The sequence below is a fragment of the Oncorhynchus mykiss genome, chromosome 5 (assembly GCF_057628025.1).
Source record: "Oncorhynchus mykiss isolate SJ-2025 chromosome 5, ASM5762802v1, whole genome shotgun sequence".
Classification (NCBI taxonomy): Eukaryota; Metazoa; Chordata; class Actinopteri; order Salmoniformes; family Salmonidae; genus Oncorhynchus; species Oncorhynchus mykiss.
The window spans coordinates 12,855,761-12,878,948 of NC_143026.1; the positions used below are offsets into that span (position 1 = coordinate 12,855,761).

The 23,188-nt window shown below is 43.9% G+C and overlaps 1 protein-coding gene across 3 annotated transcripts in view; it reads left to right on the forward strand.

Annotated features, from left to right (window-relative positions):
- The window catches only part of LOC110523216 (nuclear receptor subfamily 6 group A member 1-A), a 180,810-nt gene extending 159,849 nt beyond the window's left edge, over positions 1 to 20,961 (forward strand). For all 3 annotated transcript variants that reach the window (XM_021601715.3, XM_021601716.3, XM_021601717.3), the window contains 8 exons: positions 7,849 to 8,079; positions 11,280 to 11,335; positions 13,124 to 13,290; positions 14,049 to 14,276; positions 14,505 to 14,759; positions 15,025 to 15,146; positions 15,426 to 15,578; positions 16,088 to 20,961. In XM_021601715.3, coding sequence (XP_021457390.1) covers positions 7,849 to 8,079; positions 11,280 to 11,335; positions 13,124 to 13,290; positions 14,049 to 14,276; positions 14,505 to 14,759; positions 15,025 to 15,146; positions 15,426 to 15,578; positions 16,088 to 16,224 — 1,349 coding nt within the window. In that variant the 3' untranslated portion in view covers positions 16,225 to 20,961. The remainder of the gene's footprint in view (positions 1 to 7,848; positions 8,080 to 11,279; positions 11,336 to 13,123; positions 13,291 to 14,048; positions 14,277 to 14,504; positions 14,760 to 15,024; positions 15,147 to 15,425; positions 15,579 to 16,087) is intronic.
- The last annotated feature ends 2,227 nt before the right edge of the window (positions 20,962 to 23,188 follow it).

The window sequence follows — 23,188 nt, forward strand, 5'->3', positions numbered from 1 at the left end:
GAGGCCATGCCCATGTGTGTCTCTACCCCCCCCCCCCCCCTCTGTCTATCTCTACCTCTTTCACCATCTCTGTCTATCGCTACCTCTTTCACCATCTCTGTCTATCTCTACCTCTTTCCCCATCTCTGTCTATCGCTACCTCTTTCACCATCTCTGTCTTTCGTTCATTTCAGTTACCAGCCTCAGAAATTGCAGCGCAAATAAATGCTTCACAGAGTTCAAGTAACAGACCCATCACAGCATCCACTGTTCAGAGGAGACTTTGTGAATCAGGCCTTCATGGATGAATATCTGCAAAGAAGCCACTACCAAAGGACACCAATAAGAAGAAGAGACTTGCTTGGGCCAAGAAACACGAGAAATGGGCATTAGACCGGTGAAAATCTGTCCTTTTGGTCTGATGAGTCCAACTTTGAGATTTTTGGTTCCAACCGCCGTTTCTTTGTGAGACGCAGAGTAGGTGAACGGAGGATCACTGCATGTGTGGTTACCACTGTGAAGCATGGAGGTGTGATGGTGTGGGGGTGCTTTGCTGGTGACGCTGTCTGTGATCTTATTTAGAATTCAAGGCACACCTAACCAGCATGGCTACCACAGCATGCTACAGTGATTACGCCATCCCATCTGGTTTGCGCTTAGTGGGACCATAATTTGTTTTTCAACAGGACAATGACCCAACACACCTCCAGGCTGTGTAAGAGCTATTTGACCAAGAGTGCTGCATCAGATGACCTGGCCTCCACAATCACCCGACCTCAACCATATTAAAATGGTTTGGGATGAATTGGACCGTAGAGGGAAGGAAAAGCAGCCAACAAGTGCTCAGCATATGTGGGAACTCCAAGACTGTAAGAAAAGCATTCCAGGTGAAGCTGGTTGAGAGAATGCCAAGAGTGTGCAAAGCCGTCATCAAGGCAAAGGGCGGATACTTTGAAGAATCAAAAATATATTTAGAATTTTTGAACACTCTTTTGGTTACTATTTCATAGTTTTGATGTGTTCACTACTATTCTACAATGTAGAAAAAAGTAAAAATAAAGAAAAACCCTTGAATGAGTAGGTGTGTCCAAACTTTTCATTGGTACTGTACATGCGTACGTGCGTGTGTGTGTGTGTGTGTGTTTTGGGGGTTGGTACTGTGGTGGATTTTTGACAGAGCTAATTCTCCTGCCAGCCTGATGTGCCGGCAGAGAAGAAAGGGGCAGAAGGCCTGTGCTTAATTCCCCAGCCGTGCTCAGAGGATTTAGACGGTGGAGGAAGGTTGGGGGATTATGCCATTTAAGATTTTACAAGCGCATCTATTTCCTCCGCAACGGGCTTCCCCTCTCATCCCGAAGAGTGTGAACCGCTTCTCTCAGTTAATATGATGTGTGTGGCACAAACACACAGACACACACACACTTCACACATACTGTAGTTCACACAGCTCAGAGAGATCTCTAATATAAGTCGACTGACGCTTGAAGCCAACTAACACAACTATCTTTCCTGTCTATTTTATATTCTCTCAACCTGCTTCTCCTCCGCTTGTACATACAGTACTGTAAAATGGAGATCCACAGCTGGGTATCAGCTACAGATAGCAACAAAAAGTGTTAGGTGTTGAAGCTGATTGCGAATGGAGAGCAGTATATGCACACGCACACACTCACACAAACAAAAACACACACACACAGCCTCTTTGGTGAGTGGAGATTGCCAATGATGATGCGCACTGCAGCTAAATCACCCCTTATTTAGAAGACTAGAGGAGATTATCACAAACAGGCGCTGAATAGGAAAATGGCCCATTTTCAGACTTACAATGGAGCTTGTTTATTGGCGAATAAATATCAATACTTTGTTGTCGGTGTCGAAAAATAGACCCGAAATCAAAGTAACGTTGCTATACATTACGTTGTTTTGTCATCTGCATTGCTGTAGCTAGTAAATCTAGGTCAATGTGTTTACTTGTCCCTAGCATCTTGTAAATGCTTGTCAATGCACCTCATCCCATTACTGAAGCAGTGGGAACTATAATTGAGAAATGACTCTGATATGAAATCCTTCACAGCTGATTTTCAGGAACTTTTAAGTGTCATATTCTGTTTTTTCCCTCAGATCTCCTGATAGGGTGAAATGTCAGGCGATTTCAGGCTCAAACCATTCTATCTGGGTGGATGATGGTACTGAAGTGGTTTTGACCTGGTTGGAGGGACTCATGCTCGCTCTGAAAAACTCCAACAGAGGTTGGCACTGCCAGTGCCCTGTAGGATGCCAATACAGATAGAGGGTAGGGGTTCAAACTCCCAAGGAGCTTGACTCACTTTGTGGTCCCAGAAATATAGCAAAGACTTACTATCAACAGGATACCAGTTACAAACAACTTATCCTTAGGCCATTTATCCAAAGTGTCGGATTTAAATCTTAGTGGGGGGGTCTGTGACAGATGCAAATACAGAATGACACCCACTGAGTTTGAGACCCCTTCTGTGAAGAATCCTGTTTGGAGGTCTTTGCGAGGTAGTGTAGTGTAGTTTCAGTTCGTTAACAGTTGAGACAAAATGTTTTATATAGTATGTATAAGCTGGAAGTAGAAGCCTAAGTGGTGTTGTCCATTACTTTACTCCAATTAGGGGAGGGGTGGTAGGGTTAGGGGAAAATATATATATATATATATATATACACACACAGTGAGGGGGAAAAAGTATTTGATCCCCTGCTGATTTTGTACGTTTGCCCACTGACAAAGAAATGATCCGTCTATAATTTTAATGGTAGGTTTATTTGAACAGTGAGAGGATATCAACAACCAAATCCAGAACATTTGTATAAATTCATTTGCATTTTAATGAGGGAAATAAGTATTTGACCCCTCTGCAAAACATGACTTAGTACTTGGTGGCAAAACCCTTGTTGGCAATCACAGAGGTCAGACGTTTCTTGTAGTTGGCCACCAGGTTTGCACACATCTCAGGAGGGATTTTGTCCCACTCTTCTTTGCAGATCTTCTCCAAGTCATTAAGGTTTCGAGGCTGACGTTTGGCAACTCGAACCTTCAGCTCCCTCCACAGATTTTCTATGGGATTAAGGTCTGGAGACTGGCTAGGCCACTCCAGGACCTTAATGTGCTTCTTCTTGAGCCACTCCTTTGTTGCCTTGGCCGTGTGTTTTGGGTCATTGTCATGCTGGAATACCCATCCACAACCCATTTTCAATGCCCTGGCTGATAGGTTCTCATCCAAGATTTGACGGTACATGGCCCTGTCCATCGTCCCTTTGATGCGGTGAAGTTGTCCTGTCCCCTTAGCAGAAAAACATCCCCAAAGCATAATGTTTCCACCTCCATGTTTGACGGTGGTGAAGGTGTTCTTTGGGTCATAGGCAGCATTCCTCCTCCTCCAAACACGGCGAGTTGAGTTGAGACCAAAATGGAGCTCTTTGGCATCATCTGACCACAACACTTTCACCCAGTTGTCCTCTGAATCATTCAGATGTTCATTGGAAAACTTCAGACGGGCATGTATATGTGCTTTCTTGAGCAGGAGGACCTTGCGGGCGCTGCAGGATTTCAGTCCTTCACGGCGTAGTGTGTTACCAATTGTTTTCTTGGTGACTATGGTCCCAGCTGCCTTGAGATCATTGACAAGATCCTCCCGTGTAGTTCTGGGCTGATTCCTCACCATTCTCATGATCATTGCAACTCCACGAGGTGAGATCTTGCATGGAGCCCCAGGCCGAGGGAGATTGACAGTTCTTTAGTGTTTCTACCATTTGCGAATAATCACACCAACTGTTGTCACCTTCTCACCAAGCTGCTTGGCGATGGTCTTGTAGACCATTCCAGCCTTGTGTAGGTCTACAATCTTGTCCCTGACATCCTTGAAGAGCTCTTTGGTCTTGGCCATGATGGAGAGTTTGGAATCTGATTGATTGATTTCTTCTGTGGACAGGTGTCTTTTATACAGGTAACAAACTGAGATTAGGAGCACACTCTTAAAGGGAGTGCTCCTAATATGTTTGTTACCTGTATAAAAGACACCTGGGTGCCAGAAATCTTTCTGATTGAGAGGGGGTCAAATACTTATTTCCCTCATTAAAATGCAAATCAATTTATAACATTTTTAAAATGCTTTTTTCTGGATTTTGTTGTTGTTATTCTGTCTCGTACTGTTCAAATAAACCTACCATTAAAATGATAGACTGATCATTTCTTTGTCAGTGGGCAAACGTATAAAATCTGCAGGGGATCAAATACTTTTTTCCCTCACTGTATATATACACACACACACACACACACACACACACACACACACACACACACTACTGTTCAAAAGTTTGGGGTCACTTAGAAATGTCCTTGTTTTTGAAAGAAAAGCCATTTGTCCATTAAAATAACATTACATTTATCAGAAATACAGTGTAGAGGAGTGGGAGGCACAATTTAGCAAGAGGACAAGTACATTAGAGTGTCTAGTTTGAGAAACAGACGCCTCACAAGTCCTCAACTGGCAGCTTCATTAAATAGTACCCGCAAAACACCCGTCTCAACGTCAACAGTGAAGAGGCTACCCCAGTATGCTGGCCTTCCTCTTGCTCAGTTGTGCACCGGGGCCTCCCACTCCTCTTTCTATACTGGTTAGAGCTAGTTTGCGCTGTTCTGTGGGAGTAGTCCACAGCATTGTACCAGATGTTCAGTTTAATGGCAATTTCTCGCATAGTGTAGCCTTCATTTCTCAGAAGAAGAAAAGACTGACGAGGTCTTTGTTTCTGGCCATTTTGAGCCTGTAATCGAACCCAAATGCTGATGCTCCAGATACTCAACTAGTCTAAAGAAGAAGATTCTTTAAATCAGAAGAACAGTTTTCAGCTGTGCTAACATAATTGCAGAAGGGTTTTCTAATGATCAATTAGACTTCTAAAATTATAAACTTGGATTAGCTAACACAACGTGTCATTGGAACACAGGAGTGATGGTTGCTGAAAATGGGCCTCTGTACGCCTATGTAGATATTCTAATAAAAATCTGCCGTTTTCAGCTACAATAGTCATTTACAACATTAACAATGTCTACATTGTATTTCTGCTCAATTTTATTTCAATGGACAAAAAATGTGCCATTCTTTCAAAAATAAGGACATTTCTAAGTGACCCCAAACCTTTGAATGGTAGTGTATATATTTACAAAAAAATATATGGGGGATTAGAAATGATGCAGACAATTACATTGATGGAAGACACAATCTATCTGCAGTATTATATCTGATCTACCCCTTAAAAAAAAAACAAGAAACAGTTTGTCTCGACCAAGCGTCTGTTTTAACATGCGCGCTCATCCGTACAATTCATTCCTGCTCCCACTTCCTCTCCCAATCCTCCTTACCTCATTTCTACACACGGGAGACCAGTATGAAAAATGTATGCACTCACTAAGTCGCGCTGGATAAGAGCATCTGCTAAATTACTCAAATGCAAATGTACACACAAAAACCATACCTTGCATGTGTTCCCCATTTACTCTCCTCATGCCCTCCACCAAACCCTCTCCGCCCCTCGCCCTCCACCAAACCCCTCCGCTCCTCGCCTATAACATGTTAACCAGCTCCTATTTGCATAATGAGTGTGGCCGCATATATTTTAGTACAGTGGGAATCACAGGCCCTCGGCATACTTGTGTGTGCATGAATAAAGCCTTCAGTGGTCCTGGGCTGGGGAAACTCAATGGTTGCCCTACCCTCAAACAGACATCTTGTATTGTGTGGTAGGGAAAAGGAGGGAAAAATTATAGAAGATAACATAAATATTTTTTTAGGTCAGCAGTAACTTGTACCTGTATGAAACAACTGGTCTGGTCTGCTCTGGTCCGGTCTCCTCAGGTCCTGTCTGGTCTGGTCTGGTCTGGTCCTGTCTGGTCTGGTCTGGTCCTGTCTGGTCTGGTCTGGTCCTGTCTGGTCTGCTCTGGTCCTGTCTGGTCTGCTCTGGTCCTGTCTGGTCTGTTCCGCTCTGGTCCTGTCTGGTCTGTTCCGCTCTGGTCCTGTCTGCTCTGGTCCTGTCTGGTCTGCTCTGGTCTGGTCCTGTCTGGTCTGTTCCGCTCTGGTCCTGTCTGGTCTGGTCCTGTCTGGTCCTGTCTGGTCTGGTGTTGTCTGGTCTGCTCTGGTCCTGTCTGGTCTGCTCTAGTCCTGTCTGGTCTGCTCTAGTCCTGTCTGGTCTGGTCCTGTCGTCTGCTCTGGTCCGGTCTGGTCCAGTCTGCTCTGGTCCGGTCTGGTCCTGTCGTCTGCTCTGGTCCGGTCTGCTCTGGTCCGGTCTGCTTTGTTCCTCATACCTATCCTCCTCACTCATGCCTCATGTTCCCAAGCATAACAACCCAAGTCCATGGGCATGGTGAGATCAGATGCCAGGCGGCATGGTGAGATCAGATGCCAGGCGGCGTGGTGAGATCAGATGCCAGGCGGCGTGGTGAGATCAGATGCCAGGCGGCGTGGTGAGATCAGATGCCAGGCGGCGTGGTGAGATCAGATGCCAGGCGGCGTGGTGAGATCAGATGCCAGGCGGCGTGGTGAGATCAGATGCCAGGCGGCGTGGTGAGATCAGATGCCAGGCGGCGTGGTGAGATCAGATGCCAGGCGGCGTGGTGAGATCAGATGCCAGGCGGCGTGGTGAGATCAGATGCCAGGCGGCGTGGTGAGATCAGATGCCAGGCGGCGTGGTGAGATCAGATGCCAGGCGGCGTGGTGAGATCAGATGCCAGGCGGCGTGGTGAGATCAGATGCCAGGCGGCGTGGTGAGATCAGATGCCAGGCGGCGTGGTGAGATCAGATGCCAGGCGGCGTGGTGAGATCAGATGCCAGGCGGCGTGGTGAGATCAGATGCCAGGCGGCGTGGTGAGATCAGATGCCAGGCGGGGTGGTGAGATCAGATGCCAGGCGGCGTGGTGAGATTAGATGCCAGGCGGCGTGGTGAGATCAGATGCCAGGCGGCATGGTGCTCAAGCCGGCCTCTCAGGCTGATTCTGTCGGTATGCAGGAGGCTCCGGACGGCTGCGGTCGCCCTATCTGACATGACAGCTCCCAGCGCTCGCAGCCATTCTGCTACATACGGCTGACACAAAATGGAGGATGTGCGAGCGAGAGCATGTGCAGAGAGGGAAGATGTTGTGCTGGTGTGGCAGGGACAGAATTAGGAATGTCCTACTCACTATAATGAGAGTAATGAGAGAAATTGAAAGGTGGTTTTAATGTTTCTTTTAATTTTTTTTTTTTTTTACTGCGCTAAGGGATGCAAATACTCAGACCATTTATTTGAACCGTAGGCTTTTGACAATATGGTTTTATGTTCAAGCAAAGTCTTTGCTTGAAAAGAACAATGGTAGTCATCAAATGTTATTGGTCACATACACATGGTTAGCAGATGTTGTTGGTCACATACACATGGTTAGCAGATGTTATTGCGAGTGTAGTTCCGACAGTGCAGTAATATCTAACAAGTAATCTAACAATTCCCCAACAACTACCTAATACTCACAAATCTAAGTAAAGGAATGGAATAAGAATATATAAATATAAATATATGGATGAGCAATCACCAAGAGGGCTTTGTACTGTAATGACTATACATTCATGTCTCTAAGATATGTAACTTTATTTGCTCAGTACAAGATTAGGGATGTGGCAGTGATCCCATGGAGTGAATGATTGACCTTGTATTTACATAATTTACGTTATGCATGACTGATACGGAACTGTGAATAAATCTTCTCCCCTTATGTTTTCTATATCTCTCCTTTTTTCTTCTTTCATCCTTTCTTTTTTTTCAAAATCTATTTTCTTTCCTTTTCTTCTTTGCTCTCTTTCGGTCTTTTCTGTCTCTCAGATGATCAGGCTGACCCGCGCTTGTGCCTCATCTGTGGCGACCGTGCGACGGGCCTGCACTATGGCATCATCTCCTGCGAGGGCTGCAAGGGCTTCTTCAAGCGCAGCATCTGCAACAAGCGCGTCTACCGCTGCAGCCGCGACAAGAACTGTGAGATGTCACGCAAGCAACGCAACCGCTGCCAGTACTGCCGCCTGCTCAAGTGCCTACAGATGGGCATGAACCGCAAAGGTACGTGGGGAAGAGTAGGAAAATGTCCAAAAGTTTACTGAAGGTTTCAGGAAAGGTGAAATCACTATACGGTGCTAAGCTAGTTTAAACTAGCTGACCTCTGCTAAGGTTATACAGTATTCATACTTATTGTCACTGTGACTGTCATCGAAGTATTGCTCATAACTTCTGAGTAATGACTTCAACTACCTCCAGAACCACTCTGCTTCTGCAATGAATATACCGCATTGAACATCTTTCAGCACAAATCCCTCTCAAATGAGTGTTTAGCCCCACATCCTGAGGGCTTTATCCTTATCCCACGTAGCGCTCTGTCAGCTGTAGTTCAAACGGCCGAGGGCTACAGCTGCTGTGCAGGGAGCAGCTGTAGCCCTCTCGAAACATTCTCCTCATCAAACGCCAAAGAGAAAGACAGCGTGCCGGTATCGATGAGTGACAGGCCCCAAAACCACAGAGAGATTAAGATAAAGAGATCGACGGAGAGGTAGAGGTAAATAGAGAGAGACAGATACAGAGAGGTAACAACAGGGAGGAAAGGAGTTTGGAATTGGACCTCACATGGAGATTACACCTGGGTTCTGTTCATTAGGCACCAAACTAAAGAAAACAGACAAACACAGAGGGACGACCTGACTTTCTCCAATAACAAACAATCTTTTCGCGTTCCCTTCCGTGTGCACTAATGAATATGACACTGGATACCTTCTCAAAGAGGGAAGATTGGAGGGTTGAAGAGGATGATGATGACGATGATTAAGGTTGGCAGTTACCTCTGATAGATCTAGCCCCAATGCATTCTGGTAGAGCCGTTGTTGTCAGTTCTGGTCAGAGTCTATTTGGGTGATTGGATGGATCTGGACCCCTGTCACCCCATCTTGCCTCACCCTACTGTCTTATCTCCCTTGTAACTTAAGATGACATCACGTTCATAGTTAGACACTGCTTGTCATACCGCCCTCTTTATTCTTCTCTCTCTCTCTCTCTCTCTCTCTCTCTCTCTCTCTCTCTCTCTCTCTCTCTCTCTCTCTCTCTCTCTCTACCTCTCTCTCTACCTCTCTCTTTCTCTCTCTTTCTCTCTCTCTCTCTCTCTCTCTCTCTCTCTCTCTCTCTCTCTCTCTCTCTCTCTACCTCTCTCTCTACCTCTCTCTCTACCTCTCTCTCTCTCTCTACCTCTCTCTCTCTCTCTCTCGTTATGGCACTTCATTTTTATGATACACTTACTGTTCAGATAATGTCAATGCTCCCAAAAAGATGAAACAGGGCAGATTTTCAAGCGGTTGTGAGGGTTCAGTTCGTTGGAGCAGGGTGCTTAAAACACCAGGCTTGTGAGTTTGATTTCCATATGGGCCACATGTACTGAATATTAGATTGAACCGTAAGTCGCGTTGGATAAATGTCTGCTAAAACTGCATATTATTAAAGAGAATGAACCATACACATGCGTTCCATTCTTCATCCAGAGGTCATTAGCCATCAGTTAGTGTGATGCTCCATTAATATGACAGCGTCGTTAGGGTTTGGCCGGGGTAGGCCGTCACTGTAAATAAGAATTTGTTCTTAACTGACTTGCCTAGTTAAATAAAAGTATTTTTTAAAATAATAATGGGGCAGCAGAGAAGATATGACACACCGCTGTCCCGAATCACAATTTCACCCTCACCGCGCCATGAAACAACTTACTTTCCCGTTCCGATAAGCCCTCTGGGGAAACACGAGTACTCTCTCCCGTTCCATGTTCTACCTCTACTTACACTCTCTGATCCTCGATGTTCCAAAAGATAAGAACGTGCTGTGTCGAAACCCGAGAAGAGGAGGAGAAATCCTTTGCTTTGATGTCTCGATATGCAAAGTCATTGATAAATATTGCCTTTCGATTTGCCACACCTAAGTGGAGAAGGAAAGGAGGGAGTACGAGGGAGGCCTGAAACAGCTGGTTAATCAATGGCCCCCAGGCAGTGGCTGGAGAGAAACGAGAAGCGTTATCTGATTTGTAAGACCAGTAGATGTACACTTCCAAGCATGGTGAATGAAGCACCTTAAGCAATATGCAGATAATCCAATTAGAGTGTGTAGTCACTGCCAAATATGTGTCTATGAACTTGAAGTACACAGATGTCATTTTCTCTTGGTCTAACCGTAAACTAATGGGTTTATTTGATGAGGGGTGACGGGTAGCAAGGCCACCCTCTTGTGGTACACCATCCTCGTAGTGCACCCCCCTCGTAGCTGTTCTCTTTAGAGTGTGCACTTTGGCGAAGGAATGGTCCACCATTAATTCCCCAAAGAATGAATTTGAACCGATAGCATGGCTGGTCTCCACAACAGTGTCAAACAACTGCAGCATTCCACGTGCAAAATGCTTAGTGGCTTGAGCTGAACTCGAGAGTGTGCCTCCACTGCCTCCCTGTGGCCGCTTCTGAGATCACACCCACCAATGCTCCATTTCACACAATCAGAATAGTGCTAAGGACCTTAGTCAGATCCACAAAGCCTGACCAGTGGCCACCACATCTACATCACCAAGCGTTTGCAACCTTATGTATGCGAGTGACTGAAAGAACAGGTTGAAACCTGCTCCTTTACCTTGTCTGTCAGCTGAGATGGACCCTGTCTCTCAGCTGGAAGTAGTCAGTTAGACATGTGTTTATGTGTGACGTGTAGGGAGGAGGGCAACAGAAAGACGGAGAAATAGAAAGACGGAGAAGAGAGGGCTTCTGTGTTCTATGTTTTTCAAATTCAAATGTTTAGACACATGTACACACACACACACACACACACACACACACACACACACACACACACACACACACACACACACACACACACACACACACCATTCAACTGTTAATTCATCACGCAACTCAATTGATGTCAATCATATGCTCTTTAGGGTATCCTTCTATTTCTGTTTAATCCAGTTCAGACCAGTTAAAACGCTGATGCCTTTTCTCACCATTAGAGGGTGCCACGTCCCTTCCACAAATCTCACAGCTCAGATTCTACAGCCTTCCACATATCTCCCTCAACAGTAAAAAACTTCCAGTCATCCTATGTTGAGTTGCTGAACCCAATTCCAACCCTCCTGTCACCATCTTTTTTCTTTCAACTAGTCTATTTTAAAATGGTTTTGGAAGATGTGAAATGCATTTACAGATTTTCAGAATGGGCTTTCTAAGTTCTGTCTGTGTGTCTTTCCACAGCAATCAGAGAGGATGGAATGCCAGGGGGAAGGAATAAGAGCATTGGACCTGTCGAGGTATGTCACAATTTATTACAATTTATAACTGTTTAAGCAAAAGAAAAGAAGAAATCTGTGTTCTTATTGGACAAGTTCAAGTAGTCCCTCCCTTTTTCTCTCGGTTTCAAAAAGTTTTCTCCATACTGAAAACCGCAGACGCTGTTGCCCTCAATGACTTTGGTTGTGCACTGTGGTGTTAGTGTTTTCTATGTTCCTCCCAGTGGAGGCTGCTGAGGGGAGAACGGCTCATAAGAATGGTCAGAACAGAGAAAATGGAATGGCATCAAACACCTGGAAACCATGTGTTTCATGTATTTGACACCATTCCACCGATTCCACTACATTCATTACCACGAGCCCGTTCTCCCCAATTAAGGTGCCACCAACCTCCTGTGGTTCCTCCCAGTGTGAGACTGTGTTTTACAAAGCAACCAACCTCAATAGAAGAAACTTTTAGTTCCATCATTCTGTTTGTAAAGCGTATTCAGAGAATATATTTCTCACATTACAGGCAACTCGAAAAGGGACATGATTCTCTCTCCAATTGATTCAGAGCCCACGTTTGTGTACGACATGGACTTGAAGTGCTTTATTTTCAGACTATTATTTATTTATTTTATGTTCCATACATTTCAGCCTTTTTATGTTCAGCTACAAAAACTAAAAACTGCTAAAACGTTTTGAGACTCAACACAAAAAAGAGGCTATTTTCCAGGTGTACTTTTAAAGAGAAGCCCCTGGAAGCAGCTGAGTAGCCGAACACAAAGGTTTGATTGATGAGATCTGATTGATGGTGAAAACCAGACCATTTTAACAGTAGCTTTGCATTTCCAAATGTTTTAACAGGCCACAAAAACGTAGTTGAATATGTTTAATTGTTGGCTTGTTGTGAACCAGTAAGGTAGGCTTTCATTTTCACCAACTTTGTTCTTATTGTCATCTCAAAATGTTTAAAACCACACAATAATGACAGCAAAAGTCAGTCTTTACTAGACCACTGTACCTGCATGATATTTTGCAATAGTTGAAATACCTCTGTTTTTTTTTATTTGCCTGGAAAATATCTGCAGAATGGTTTTAGATAACATTCTCTGCCTAGCATCTTTCAAGGAGCAAAATCATTCAGTTGATTCCAGCGATTGCCTCAATATCGGTGTCCTTGCTCCAAAGCTGGATTCAGGCCCTGCGAGACAATCAAGTCTGTCCCTCATTATTGCAGATAGGGTTAACTCATTAGGCTTAAATCACCCTTCTGCTCAGATGTGAACGATAGCGCTGCAACTGAGTAATCAGACGCCTTTCAAACACAGATAATGGGAAGGCACCGCTTGTGCGGCGGAGAAAAAGTTCACCCGCTTCCCGAGGCAAAGAGTGCAAGAGCGAGTGCGAGATGTGTCCGTGGGAGCTTGTTTTGTTCTCCAATCTAAGAAGCTCCTGCCATCTGAAATCCACTCATAGCCACATATTGATTCCACTGTTCACGGGTACACTGATAATATGTGAAAGAAAAGCTGCCCGCCACCGTCTCGGGAACATTCTTAAAATATTTATATGAAACCTTTGTCATTTCTCATGAGCAGGGTTTAGTATGCTACATAGCCGAATAAAGAAGCTTAACAATGACCAATGTGTAACATTTTTCTTATCGTCAGACAAACAGGCTTTTGTTTGTACAGGGACTAATGCATCTGAATCAATAACCCCATGACATACTGAATGACAAGAGAAAATGAACAGAGGCTTTCTCTTCTCTTACCTCCTTCCTTGTTGCCCTCCCTCCTTTTTCCCCTCGCTTCTCTGCTATAGATTTCGAATGAAGAAATGGAGCGCATTATGACAGGCCAGGAGTTCAAGGAGGATGCTGGTTTGCCAGAGCACACCTGGGGAAATAACGGGGACAGCGACCACAGTTCCCCCGACAATGGTGTCTCCGAGGGCAACCAACCCTCGCCGGTCTCCACCCTGTCGTCCAGGTGAGCTGTTGCAGTAGGGGTACAGACCATTACCTCACTACCACTGACTGAGTAACTATGACTTCCCCCAGGAGTGAAATGCATCCACATTTTGTGGCCAAATTCAATATCTTTAAATGAATTTCTGAATAAAATGACCTATATCTGGCAGTCGTATCTCCTATGAACGAATACAGATATATTTTAGTTTGTCCCCTCAGCTTCATGACACCTTTTGAATTTTCCATTGCATGCCTACCAGTACCAGTAATGTTTTTTTGAATGTTGTTGTTATGCGATTGAGTGAAGGTTCCTCTCATGTTAAAATGTAAGGTCACCCACATTTCACTCCTAAGCACATTTATGGGAGAATTTGAAGCTCCACACAACTGGATTCTCCCTGGGTTTGTTGCCGCGGAAACAGAGGACACAGTTTTCATTCCTCTGCCTTTGCTGAAGTCTTGCCATTCCACAATGATAAATACTGTCCTTAACATGATTGTCTCAGGGTCGATGCTTTCTGTCTGCAACCCAGTCCTCTCTGGCGCTGTCTCCATGATAAAGCGTAGAGTTCTATCATGATTTTTTCATGCTTGCCTGTGCCCAGAAAAATATACATTTGGTAGAAAACTCACGCTTCACATTATGGTGCCAAACTCACGCTTCACATTATGGTGCCATTATTCTTGTGTAATTATTTCTGTAAGCACAGTGTAATAAGTATTTATAGTAGAGCAGTTCTTTACTCTGTAATGGTTTCCTGGCTTGTGTCTTTGCAGCAAGTCCCTGGAAATGAATAGCTACACTGCTACCTACCGGGACCAGTACGTGGGCACGCCCGTGTCCTCACACTACAAGTTCCTGCCGCACCTTTTTGGTTATGCCCAGTCAGTCCTTAGGCCCACCCTGGCCCGCAGCCTGTACTCCCAATCACAGACCCTGGTCTCCCAACTGGTGGCAGCTGAGGACCTGGCCCCCCTGGGGACCCCCATGCTCATAGAAGATGGGTGAGTTCCCACGGTGTACACATCTGTGTCGGGAACTGTGCTTTTGACGTTTTCTTTTGGTAGACTTTTAAGGTTTGGAGTCTTGACCCCAGATGTCTTGTTTTGTCTGATCTTTACTAAAAACGTTCTATCAATCACTCTTTTTATTCATTATCTTTGGTTAAAGAGTGCGAAGAAAGTGTGTTATGCCTAACCTTCACACCTCCCTGTCTGCCATGTGTCCCCCAGGTACAGGGTGACCCAGGGGGAGCTGTTTGCCTTGCTCTGTCGGCTGGCAGACGAGCTGCTGTTTCGGCAGATCTCCTGGATCAAGCGGCTGCCCTTCTTCTGCGAGCTGTCCATCGAGGACTACACCCTGCTGCTCAGTGCCACTTGGCAGGAGCTCATCCTGCTCTCCAGCCTCACCATCTACAGTGGCCAGATGTTCGGGGACCTGGCCAACGTCACCACCAAGTACTCACCCTCTGACTACGAGCTGCAAGGGTAAGAGAAGCCCGGGATCTTACGTCTCTAGGTTCTTGAGTCTGGTAACATGGATCTGGGGATGGGTTCCATTGCCATAGCCTTGGCTCAAGGTTGGCCTTTTTGGGAGACTATTAGGAATGGTGGTTACCCAGAGCCAGATTAAGCCTGTAGCTTAATCTGGCTGAGAAATATCGGTCCTGGGATATATCATTAATTAAGTATTTTAAATGCAACTTAAGCCATTCTTTCAAATGATTTTGATTGATTATCTCTCATCTGCCAGGTTTAGTGAAGATGGAATGGATGTGATGGAGAGACTGATATACCTGTTCCGCAAATTTAATCAGCTGAAGGTTAGCAATGAGGAGTATGCCTGTATGAAAGCCATCAACTTCCTCACCCAAGGTATGTCAATTCTACATACTTTTTAAAATATGTTGGAAAATCCAAAAAAGGATGGGATGATAAAATGGGTGCTGGGCTAATTTTTACACTGAAAAAAAAAAATGGAACCTATGAAATATAATCTGAAATGTCAGTAGATACTGTGCATATTATTGTGTGTGTATCTATTTAATTCATATTTTATTAAACCAAGTCTTGGCAATGAAGGCAGCACAACTTGTTTTAAAGGGACGTCTGTATTAGTCGTCATCATAATCCGTAACCCTCTCCTCTGTGCAGATATCCGAGGGCTTACCAACGTTTCTCAGCTGGAGAAGCTGAACAAGCGCTACTGGTATGTGTGCCAGGACCTAGCTGAGTACAAGTACCCTCACCAGCCCAAACGCTTCCCTGAGATCATGATGTGCCTCCCTGAGATCCGCCACATTGCCGGTGAGTACATACAGTTCATTCAATTTTCACCTTATAATGCAAACCCTTTTCAGCTCTGACTGATAGCCATTTTCACTGTAAGGTGTGCAATATGTATTATGCATATGGCTATACGAAACGTGTACAGTGTGTATGACATGGGTAATGTGCAATGTGTGTACTATGTTATGTGCCGTGTTTATTTTGTATACAGCACAGTGTGTCTAAGGTTAAAGTTCATCCTATCCTATTTTAGGATGGCATCAAGGGAAAACATTATACACCCCAATGTATGGTAAATAATGTACTGTAATAGATCTGTGGTTGTGAATACTGTGCACGTCAATGTCCATTGGATTTGCTTGGGGGATAGATGTGGATTAAGAGAGGTTGTTTTCTGTGCTTACTGTCTTTGATGGTGCAGTACAAAAATAAAACAAATTGTATGGAAAATGTATGCACTCTCTGGATAAGAGCATATGCTAAATGACTAATGTGTAAAATGTAATGTAAACGGTCGTTCCTTCCAGGGAAGCTAGTGAACGTTCCGTTGGAACAGCTCCCCCTGCTGTTTAAGGCCGTCCTACACTCCTGCAAGTTCAGCCCCAACACCCTCCGAGCAGGCACCACCACCTGCCTGACAACAGGCCTCATCCCCGGCAACTGAGCCACGCCTCTCAAAACCCACCGTTCACCTGAAGGAGGGGGGGACCCCCTTCTTTCTTTTGTGAATGTGACAGAATTGTTTTTCTAAATGTATTTATTACACGACAGATCTGAATGTATTCTCATCTACGCAGAGCACACGCCTCTGCAATAAGAAATGCACAACCAATGCATCGTTCAGATGTGTAAGTGCAGTTTACAAGTATGTGAAGTGTTAACATGGTAGCTATTTTTCGTATAGATTTCCAGGAAGTTTTTAGTTTGTTTGGGGATCCACTAGAAAACGCTGTTGTAACTGAAAGACTACCTCAGGAAGTGTTTGTTGTGTTTTCAGTGGACATATGCCTGTGTCAGTGAAAAGATAACTTCAGCAGTCTTTGGTATGTTTGTACTATCCTCAGCTACAGTAAAGTACATGAGATATACTTCCCCAATGTGTTTTTTAAAAAATCAATGCGGCGTTAATGATTGTTACCAAAGGTCTCTAAAGATACACTCAGTTACTAAGTGTAGTTGAATTGAGTTTTAATATATACTACATGCTATACATTTAGCTTTTTAAGATTAGTTACATTTATCATGGTGGGGGTGGTGTGGTTTCTCAGGTGGCATTGGTATATCTACTCCCAACACGTCTGCCAATAGTGACAGATGAGATGTCCCAAGCTGCCTTCACTGATGCCTTGTTTCCCATCACCAGTAATGTCAACATAAAGTGGCGGCAAATTCAAGCCTCTTTTTCATTTACATTTCTACTCAAGCCCTTTAGCGAGTAGAAATTCAATTTAGTCAAAATTGATACGGGTATTTTTAAGGGGAATGGTAAGTGGAAGTGAAGGAGAATCTTTCATGTTTCCAACTACACTTGAAAGATTTTCCGATGGAAGATTGCATTTCTTGATCAATCAATTAATTAACTGAAGGACCACTCTGGGATTGGTGATGATAGGCCAGTAAAGTGTTACTGTCCCAGTCGACCTTCTCCTGAGATGTACCAGTTACTCCAGATGCCTGGGAGGACGAGAAGTGCAATATGCACACTGTTGAAAACCCAGGGTGTGGGTGTGTTTTTTTTTTTAAATAGATGTGAAATGCTGCCAATAGTGGCAAGCTCAGCCATAGTTCAAGAGTATTGTTGTTGTGCATTCTACTCTTTCAAGAGACATGTTCAAAGCAAAATCCCACCTGTGACCTCTAGGGTCACAGGGATTGTTATGTCTGCATGTGCATCAACAAAAATGTTGCAGCTGCCAGTTAATTTTTTCTGTGATATTTTCTCACTCGAGTTCGTCAGAAGTTGAGTTCTAAACAGGGTAAGACGGAAGTTTGGTGTACTGCACTCAGAAGTTACTCAGGATCACTTTGTTGAATTGCGCGTTTAGTATTAGTAGTTGTAGGTTTTGGGGGACGTCGTAAGTAGCCGTCTTGTCTTTTGGGGTATTTTTTTTCTGTAGGGGAGTTGTTGTATTTGTGTGGGTGTTTGGACTATATGGAATAGAATACGATTTTAATGGACTAATAAGGACACAATTTGGGTTCTGAATTGATGTAAGGCTCTGTGGTTAGACTCATATTCACTTGTATTCTCAGGTGTGTTACACACAAGGCAAAAAAAGGACAATATGTTTTTTGAGCAAAGTGCAGCAGTGACCAGACTCAGTCAGTTAGAAGTGTTACATCAGAACTGTAAGGAAATACATGTTGTAAGGGCAAACTGGCATCAGATCCACGGAGTGCACCCCTCCCCTTCAAAGCATTCCAAATCCAACTGAATGTATGTGTTATATCTATTGAATGTTTACATATTTGCACCAGACAATGATTTAAGTGAAGGGACTGTGCCAGAGTTGATGGTTTTGCTATAGGTCCTCAGTCGGAGCCAGTTGTGGCATTTTGACTAGAAGTGCCTCTATCGTAGCCATTCTGTCAACATCTTGGATACACATGTCTTTGAACAAACTGGGAATTGATGCGTATTCGTAAGTGAATTAATCACATCTATTCAATGTCCCGCTTTTGTCTGTTTTTATTCAACTTTTAACATTTGTAATTTACTTGGAATGTATTTTGTTGTTTTCTAAGAATGTTTTGCATATCAATTAGATTTGATTGTTTGAAGTGAAGGTGACTAGGATTTTTTTTTTTTTTAAGTCAGTGGCTGAATCTCAAATCATTCCCTTTACCGCACCCCCCTGGCCAGCCATTTGCACATACACGTGTGCCTCTGCCATATGCATAAGTGTCCCAAAGCTGAGGGAGTGGAAATGATCAAGGGTGTTGGGGCTAATTAGACCCTTCTATAGCCACTTCGACCAAGCCAGAAAGGCTGCAGGCTCCAGAGGGAAGTGCTATCCGGGGAGGGGGACAGGAGTCTATCACCGGCTGGGCTGAATGCGTCGACACCTAGAGGTAATACGACGTCAGGAAGAACTACGCCCTCTAGTGGTCTAGGCGCCAACTTGAAGCACCGCGAAATGTTAGGAGTTTGCATAATTTCATACAAAAGAGTGGACAAGTGTTCCTAATTATATATGTGCATTTGTTTGTGTCTCTTTCTGATGCTTGACACGTAAAATATGAAACATCTCCCAAATTAAATGTTTGACTGTTGTGGTCATTATATTGTAAAACAACGAGGAATTGTATCATTTTGAATTTCATGCCCGTTTTATTATTTAAATGTTGATCTGGAATTGCATCGTTCAAGCTAACGCCGAGACCCTTAGTAGTTCTTCCTGACGTCGTATTACCTCTAGGTGTCGATGCAGTCAGCCCAGCCGGTGATACACTCGTGTCACCCGGCGATGAGCAGCTACATAAAGCATCCTCCATTCATGCTGCAAAGGCGTCGGTTTCCTCCTTAACTAGCTTTAATGGCGAGCAGCCCTAAAATACCTGGGAAAATATGCATACTGTCTTAATAAAACACAATTTTCTACCACCATGATGCTACTTCCGGACGTTGCATGCAGCCTTCAGACAGGGGCAAACAACAGACTGGTGCAACCTAGCATGGTGGAGGAAAATTGTTTAATTAAGACAGTACGCATATATTCCCAGTTTTCTTTAGGGCTGCTCGCCATTAAAGTTAGTCTAGGAGGGAATCGTCACATTTGCAGCCTAAACGGAGGATGTTTTATGTCGTTTCTAGTCAAGGGGGGACACAAGCATATTACCGGCTGGGCAGATCACCCTGGGACGTCAGAGGGCAAACGACGTCAAAAATAATATTGCCCTCTGACAGACCTTGGGGCTGCATTCAAGTCACGAGTGTGTCCCAAAGTTGATGGGTTTATTGAGCCCCTCTTTACTCTCGTTTCGTCAAGTGACAATTGAGGGTCCTCCGAGTGAGTTGGTAGGGAAAAAGTGAGAGCCGGTTTGGGATATAACTAGTATTCTGTCCCAGTCATTTACCAGAAACAAGGTAGACATCTTGGAGATGCATGGTTTGCGATGCATGTGTTGGCCTGTAGGTAGGTGCTATCTGTCAGTGGTGCCCAGTTTTCAAGGGGCATCCTGCAGCTCAGGGATTCAAATTGACAGGGAAGCTCTGCTTTGGTTCATGGTTGACATGTTTGATATTTGTTGACCGGTGTGTGTTTTAATGGATGTTGGCTTTATAATTGAGGAACCTTTTAATCTTGCTCAATTGCATCCTGCAGCTCAGGGATTAAAATTGACAGGGAAGCTCATCTTTGGTTCATGGTTGACATGTTAGATTTTTGTTGACCTGCGTGTGTGTGTGTGCCTTTTTAATCTTGCTCAATTTAAGTGGTAACGGTCCCTAACCACTAAGTGTCAAAAAGAATAGGGCCAGATCATCACAACACCTTTGCCTCTGACACAAACAATTACATTTACGCTCATAACTCTTTACTCTGCTGTGCTGTGTTACAATCAACACTTTATTTTATTTGAGGGAACACTATTGGGGTCTTATGCATAAAGCCATTATACACTTTATTGAAGTGGTGACTAACAACCTCTCGCTTATTTTCAATACGTATTTGTCAACATCGTTTTTCTCATTCTCTTTGATAGAATGTATCAATCAAAAGAAAGGCTTTTGAATTGCCGTGATATCAGGTGTCATATCATGTTTTAGGGGGGCACAATGCTTTGTTTGTTTATGTTGTTCTGGGTTTAAAAAAGTTGCAGGCAGAGAAATTAAAAAGTTAAGATGTGATGTTCTACTGTAACATGTTGTTTCTTAAAGCTACAATCCTTTGAAATAATAACAAAGGGTCACCCCACCTCTGTTTTGGTAAAAATCTGAGGGATGGGCCTGGAGAAGTGTTACCACTCTCAAATTCATAGACAGAGCTATGGATGCAAGGACTGACCATCCCATGATATAAACATTCTAGTTTTTGCCATGTTTTGAGGCTATAAAGTGTTTTTTAAATATATTTTCTTTGTTTACAAACATCGGAGCAAAACAAGCTACGTTATATTTTGGATTCTGATGGGGTACAACAATTGAACTCATGATGCGTTTATAAGTACAAATGTTCAAGAATCAATGGCCTATGTATCATTAATCCGTGAGGCCAAAAATTGATGTTGCAACTAAGGATTCTAGCTTTAACCTCCAACATGGGTTTATATACTTTGTGTCCATGTGTCTGCCCTGACTGTAACTTTGACTACCTGTGGCTATCAGAGCAATACGTGTTCAAAGCATGCATAGAATGTCAGGACTTGAAACTAAATAAACATGAACCTTATGCAACTGAGAGACCAAGGCCTCAATGTTTTTATTTCTCTCCCTTTGCCCAAAAATGTATAATTGACCAAAAGTAAAATTTCAGATGAATGACCCCAGCTTATCCATTTAGGATGCGCTCTCAGAATGAATGTCTGTGACCCTCCACTCCCCGTTTGTTCTCCACGCCTTTGAGATGGCATACGACGGGCACAAATGAAAATAGCCACTGATCACCCATCATATAGGGTGCCTATTTTAAGAGGCATACGCATGATCCTTGCAAATACCGATGATAGCCCGGGTTACAGAGGCTATATTAGTCTAAACATGGTGGGGTATTTACCCAATGATAGCGGTGCCTCATTACACTAGAGACCTTAAAATAAAAGAGCTGAGTCGTCGTAATAAATTACGGGGAGCCCGTTTGCTGTGTGACAGTCACATCCTGTTGTTGGCTCCTCCCCTTCTTGTGGACAGGGCAGAGAAAGTGGTGTCGTTTTTAGCATGTGCCTCTTGTCTTGTCAATCTGAACCAAGGAGAAATAATGGCTTCCCATACTGTGCCAAATCGAGCTCCTTTGCCAGGGCCACTGACAGCGTCACTGCCCACCACAGCTCTGGGGAATTTACGTAGCTGGCCACATTTCAAAATGGGCCAGAGGAAGCCAAGGCCTCCACTGCTATTTGAATGATGAAAAACGCTTCACTAATGTCAGATCTATCAACAGTCTTTACTGTGTATGGTAGAGGAATTAAAACGATAGTTCAAGAGGAATTTTCTCACCTCTAGAAGATTAGTTGACTCCAAACACTGATACATTATTGGTCACTTTTCAGAACATGCTCTTTATTAAAGACACAATCTATAAGTTTCCAACAAATCTCCTTTATGGTTTTAGTAATACTGTACTTGCTATACATCATGTCAAATCTTCCCACGTTTTCCCGACTCCATACCCATTCTCAAGGAGGATCCTCTTCCTCTTCTGCCAATGTCAAGTGGCTGCAGAATTGCTTCACTATTTATGGAGTTCCCCACAAATTGTTATAGGAAGTGACAGTGTTTTTTTGGGCCTAATCATTCCTCTCTTCCTGTCAAATTTTCCTGGAAGGGCTACCAGGTCATTCCCACCTTTATCTGCACATCACATATATGTAGACCTCCCTTTAACTGATTCAGTTGGACTCTTCCACCTGAAGAGAGCATACATTATAAAGGATGTGAAAAGTGTAATGCATTTTTGGGCTTTACCAAAATGACATATATAAATATGTATAAAGCTCATTCTTGCAGTTTCTGTGACCGTGAGATGTTCTAAAGGGACATTTTGTCTGCTCCACCAAGATCTGAGCAAGATGTCAAATGAAAATCAGGAGAGGTAACAGAAAATACTTGAGCTTGGCTGTACAAAGATGGACACGTGGTTTGTTGTGTGCTGTTATGGGGACCTTGAGGAAGCTCCGGTGGGCCACCTGGTGTTCAGTAGTTTGCTGAAGAAGCCACATACCGGCCTTCACAATGAGTTAGGCCCTTCACAATGAGTTAGGCCCTTCGCAATGAGTTAGACCCTTCACAATGAGTTAGGCCTTTCACAATGAGTTAGGCCCTTCACAATGAGTTAGGCCTACACAATGAGTTAGGCCTAACTTTAGGCCTTAACACTGAGTTAGGCCTACACACCGAGTTAGGCCTACACAATGAGTTAGGCCTAACTTTAGGCCTACACAATGAGTTAAGCCTACACAATGAGTTAGGCTTTCTCACTGAGTTTGGCCTACACACCGAGTTAGGCCTAACTTTAGGCCTTAACACCGAGTTAGGCCTTAACACCGAGTTAGGTCTTCATACTGAGTAAGGCCTACACACTGAGCTAGGCCTACACAATGAGTTAGGCCTACACAATGAGTTAGGCTTTCACAATAAGTTAGGCCTAATTTTAGGCCATCACAATGAGTTAGGCCTAACTTTAGACCTTCACACTGAGTTAGGGCTACACACTGAGTTAGGCCTACACAATGAGTTAGGTCCTACATAATGAGTTAGGTCCTACACACTGAGTTAGGCCTACAAAGTGGGTTAGGAGTTTCACACAGAGTTAGGTCCTTCACACTGAGTTAGGCCCACACACTGAGTTAGGCTTTCACACTGAGTTAGGCCTTCACACTGAGTTAGGCCAACACAATGAGTTAGGCCTACACAATGACTTAGCTCTCTCACACTGAGTTAGGCCTACACAATGAGTTAGGCCTTCACACAG